This window comes from Caenorhabditis remanei, chromosome V, assembly GCF_010183535.1.
Source record: "Caenorhabditis remanei strain PX506 chromosome V, whole genome shotgun sequence".
NCBI lineage: Eukaryota > Metazoa > Nematoda > Chromadorea > Rhabditida > Rhabditidae > Caenorhabditis > Caenorhabditis remanei.
In genome coordinates, this window is record NC_071332.1 from 7,177,063 (window position 1) to 7,182,140 (window position 5,078).

Here is a 5,078-nt window from a genome sequence, read left to right on the forward strand (position 1 = left end):
GAGTCTCTTGAACTGAAGCAGCTTGTTCGGCTGGAGTCTCTTGGACTGGAGCAGCTTGTTCGGCTGGAGTTTCTTGTACTGGAACTGGTTGCTCGATTTGAACTTGTTCTCTTCCCTTTTGTGGAACATTTTCTGTGATGAACTCTGAACATTCCATCAGCAGATCAAGTTCAAGACTGCTGAATACTTCCGCCTTACAGAAGAACAGATCAACGTCAACGTCAGTGAAAAGCACTTTTTCTGTCTTCACGGCTTGGTCCAGCATTTCAGCTTCTTTTACAGCAGAAACTGGTTCTTCAGCTCTCGAATCGTCAGATGGAGCAGCTTGTTCGGCTGGAGTCTCTTGAACTGGAACTGGTTGTTCGGCTGGAGTTTCTGGGACTGGAGCAGCTTGTACGGCTGGAGTCTCTTGAACTGGAGCAGCTTGTTCGGCTGGAGTCTCTTGAACTGGAGCAGCTTGTACGGCTGGAGTCTCTTGAACTGGAACTGGTTGCTCGACTGGAGTCTCTTGAACTGGAGCAGCTTGTTCGGCTGGAGTTTCTGGGACTGGAGCAGCTTGTACGGCTGGAGTCTCTTGAACTGGAGCAGCTTGTTCGGCTGGAGTCTCTTGAACTGGAGCAGCTTGTACGGCTGGAGTCTCTTGAACTGGAACTGGTTGCTCGACTGGAGTTTCTGTAACTGGAGCAGCTTGTTCGGCTGGAGTCTCTTGGACTGGAACTGGTTGTTCGGCTGGAGTCTCTTGAACTGGAGCAGCTTGTACGGCTGGAGTCTCTTGAACTGGAACTGGTTGCTCGACTGGAGTTTCTGTAACTGGAGCAGCTTGTTCGGCTGGTGTCTCTTGAACTGGAACTGGTTGCTCGACTGGAGTTTCTGGAACTGGAGCAGCTTGTTCGACTGGAGTTTCTTGTACTGGAACTGGTTGCTCGACTGGAGTTTCTGGAACTGGAGCAGCTTGTTCGGTTGGAGTCTCTTGGACTGGAACTGGTTGCTCGACTGGAGTTTCTGGAACTGAAGCAGCTTGTTCGGCTGGAGTCTCTTGAACTGAAGCAGCTTGTTCGGCTGGAGTCTCTTGGACTGGAGCAGCTTGTTCGGCTGGAGTTTCTTGTACTGGAACTGGTTGCTCGACTGGAGTTTCTGGAACTGGAGCAGCTTGTTCGGTTGGAGTCTCTTGTACTGGAACTGGTTGCTCGACTGGAGTTTCTGGAACTGGAGCAGCTTGTTCGACTGGAGTTTCTTGTACTGGAACTGGTTGCTCGACTGGAGTTTCTGGAACTGGAGCAGCTTGTTTGGTTGGAGTCTCTTGGACTGGAGCAGCTTGTTCGGCTGGAGTTTCTTGTACTGGAACTGGTTGCTCGACTGGAGTTTCTGGAACTGGAGCAGCTTGTTCGGTTGGAGTCTCTTGTACTGGAACTGGTTGCTCGACTGGAGTTTCTGGAACTGGAGCAGCTTGTTCGGCTGGAGTCTCTTGAACTGAAGCAGCTTGTTCGGCTGGAGTCTCTTGAACTGGAGCAGCTTGTTCGGCTGGAGTTTCTGGGACTGGAGCAGCTTGTTCGGTTGGAGTTTCTTGTACTGGAACTGGTTGCTCGATTTGAACTTGTTCTCTTCCCTTTTGTGGAACATTTTCTGTGATGAACTCTGAACATTCCATCAGCAGATCAAGTTCAAGACTGCTGAATACTTCCGCCTTACAGAAGAACAGATCAACGTCAACGTCAGTGAGAAGCACTTTTTCTGTCTTCACGGCTTGGTCCAGCATTTCAGCTTCTTTTACAGCAGGAACTGGTTCTTCAGCTCTCGAATCGTCAGATGGAGCAGCTTGTTCGGCTGGAGTCTCTTTAACTGGAGCAGCTTGTACGGCTGGAGTCTCTTTAACTGGAGCAGCTTGCTCGGCTGGAGTCTCTTGTACTGGAACTGGTTGCTCGACTGGAGTTTCTGGAACTGGAGCAGCTTGTTCGGCTGGAGTCTCTTGGACTGGAACTGGTTGTTCGGCTGGAGTCTCTTGTACTGGAACTGGTTGCTCGACTGGAGTTTCTGGAACTGGAGCAGCTTGTTCGGCTGGAGTCTCTTGGACTGGAGCAGCTTGTTCGGCTGGAGTCTCTTGGACTGGAGCAGCTTGTTTGGCTGGAGTCTCTTGAACTGGAGCAGCTTGTTCGACTGGAGTCTCTTGAACTGAAGCAGCTTGTTCGGCTGGAGTCTCTTGGACTGGAGCAGCTTGTTCGGCTGGAGTTTCTTGTACTGGAACTGGTTGCTCGACTGGAGTCTCTGGAACTGGAGCAGCTTGTTCGGTTGAAGTCTCTTGAACTGAAGCAGCTTGTTCGGCTGGAGTCTCTTGGACTGGAGCAGCTTGTTCGGCTGGAGTTTCTTGTACTGGAACTGGTTGCTCGACTGGAGTCTCTGGAACTGGAGCAGCTTGTTCGGTTGAAGTCTCTTGAACTGAAGCAGCTTGTTCGGCTGGAGTCTCTTGGACTGGAGCAGCTTGTTCGGCTGGAGTTTCTTGTACTGGAACTGGTTGCTCGACTGGAGTCTCTGGAACTGGAGCAGCTTGTTCGGTTGAAGTCTCTTGAACTGAAGCAGCTTGTTCGGCTGGAGTCTCTTTAACTGGAGCAGCTTGTACGGCTGGAGTCTCTTTAACTGGAGCAGCTTGCTCGGCTGGAGTCTCTTGTACTGGAACTGGTTGCTCGACTGGAGTTTCTGGAACTGGAGCAGCTTGTTCGGTTGGAGTCTCTTGTACTGGAACTGGTTGCTCGACTGGAGTTTCTGGAACTGGAGCAGCTTGTTCGGCTGGAGTCTCTTGAACTGAAGCAGCTTGTTCGGCTGGAGTCTCTTGAACTGGAGCAGCTTGTTCGGCTGGAGTTTCTGGGACTGGAGCAGCTTGTTCGGTTGGAGTTTCTTGTACTGGAACTGGTTGCTCGATTTGAACTTGTTCTCTTCCCTTTTGTGGAACATTTTCTGTGATGAACTCTGAACATTCCATCAGCAGATCAAGTTCAAGACTGCTGAATACTTCCGCCTTACAGAAGAACAGATCAACGTCAACGTCAGTGAGAAGCACTTTTTCTGTCTTCACGGCTTGGTCCAGCATTTCAGCTTCTTTTACAGCAGGAACTGGTTCATCAGCTCTCGAATCGTCAGATGGAGCAGCTTGTTCGGCTGGAGTCTCTTGTACTGGAACTGGTTGCTCGACTGGAGTTTCTGGAACTGGAGCAGCTTGTTCGGTTGAAGTCTCTTGGACTGAAGCAGCTTGTTCGGCTGGAGTCTCTTTAACTGGAGCAGCTTGCTCGGCTGGAGTCTCTTGTACTGGAACTGGTTGCTCGACTGGAGTTTCTGGAACAGGAGCAGCTTGTTCGGCTGGAGTCTCTTGGACTGGAGCAGCTTGTTCGGCTGGAGTCTCTTGTACTGGAACTGGTTGCTCGACTGGAGTCTCTGGAACTGGAGCAGCTTGTTCGGTTGGAGTCTCTTGAACTGAAGCAGCTTGTTCGGCTGGAGTCTCTTGGACTGGAGCAGCTTGTTCGGCTGGAGTTTCTTGTACTGGAACTGGTTGCTCGACTGGAGTTTCTGGAACTGAAGCAGCTTGTTCGGCTGGGGTCTCTTGGACTGGAACTGGTTGTTCGGATGGAGTCTCTTGGACTGGAACTGGTTGCTCGACTGGAGTCTCTTGGACTGGAGCAGCTTGTTCGGCTGGAGTCTCTTGTACTGGAACTGGTTGCTCGACTGGAGTTTCTGGAACTGGAGCAGCTTGTTCGGTTGAAGTCTCTTGAACTGGAGCAGCTTGTTCGGCTGGAGTTTCTTGTACTGGAACTGGTTGCTCGGCTGGAGTTTCTGGTACTGAAGCAGCTTGTTCGGCTGGGTTCTCTTGGACTGGAACTGGTTGCTCGACTGGAGTCTCTGGAACTGGAGCAGCTTGTTCGGTTGGAGTTTCTGGAACAGGAGCAGCTTGTTCGGCTGGAGTCTCTTGAACTGGAGTAGCTTGTTTGGCTGGAGTCTCTTGAACTGGAACAGCTTGTTCGGCTGGAGTCTCTTGAACTGGAGCAGATTGTTCGACTGGAGTTTCTGCGACTGGAGCAGCTTGTTCGGCTGGAGTTTCCGGAACTGGAACTGGTTGTTCGAATTTAATATCAGAGGTATCCTGTTCGGATGTTTTGTTTTTTGTACTTGTGTCCTCTTCTACAGGGTTCACTCCGATCGACCTCTCTGCACTTTTTCCAAAGACACAAATCGTGTTTGCGTTCTGAGTGTCTAGTCTCAACGAGTAGTTTATCTCAAAGTTTTCTTCTTCTTCGTTTTCATCACTGCCAAGTTGCACTGTCTTTGTTTCGCATACTTTCCCACTGCCGTCGGCAATATGAAATGTCAGATTTTTTTTATTTCTCCCAATTTGATCCAGGTTAATCGATATAGAATTTTCGTCCAAAAACTCAGCAGGTCTGAAATACATGCCACTCATCAATAATGATTTGTCAGGTTTATTACTTACATTGACTCGCCATTGATATCGCATACTTTCTGCGCGTCTTCCTGAGAAACAACAACTGCTTTCAAGATTGCATGTTTTTGGTCACCAGAGTATTCATGTCCAAATGTCAGAAAGTGTTTGGATCTGAGTAAAATATTATGTAATTTTCTGTTTTTAGCTCAACTGGAACTCACTCAGAATCCGTCAGAACAAAATCAGAAATAGTGTTGTTGATTCTCTCAATTGTGCCACAAGTCTCAAGTTTTCCAGAGTCATTGGTCACTTCGCATCGAACATTTGTTGTTCCAATAGTTGCTGTTCTCATTTGAAGGGTTGAAATTGCTCCGTCAATTGAGATTCTATGATTGCTATCATCTTTCAGAATTGAATCATTCTCGAACCATTTGAACTCTATAGGCAGGCTGCCTTCTGCTACAATTTTTAATTGTACAAGGTCATCCACAACCGTTAAATCCTACAAAAATGAATATTTTCTATCATACCATTATCTTCAAACTTACATTCAATGCTTTCACAAGTGTTAATTCTTTATCCGTCTTAGTACCCACTTCCACTGGTATAGTGACTTTTGCTTGCCCATACTCATTTATAGCAGTACACGTAA

General features: G+C 48.5%; 1 protein-coding gene across 1 annotated transcript; it reads left to right on the top strand.

Annotated features, from left to right (window-relative positions):
- Positions 1-3,612: 3,612 nt before the first annotated feature.
- Positions 3,613-3,966, top strand: GCK72_017878 (uncharacterized protein; the record flags this gene model as incomplete). The annotated part of the gene is made up of 1 exon (XM_053732291.1): positions 3,613-3,966. One exon carries the CDS (start codon positions 3,613-3,615, stop codon positions 3,964-3,966), a length of 354 nt encoding a protein of 117 aa, XP_053581204.1.
- Positions 3,967-5,078: the final 1,112 nt, after the last annotated feature.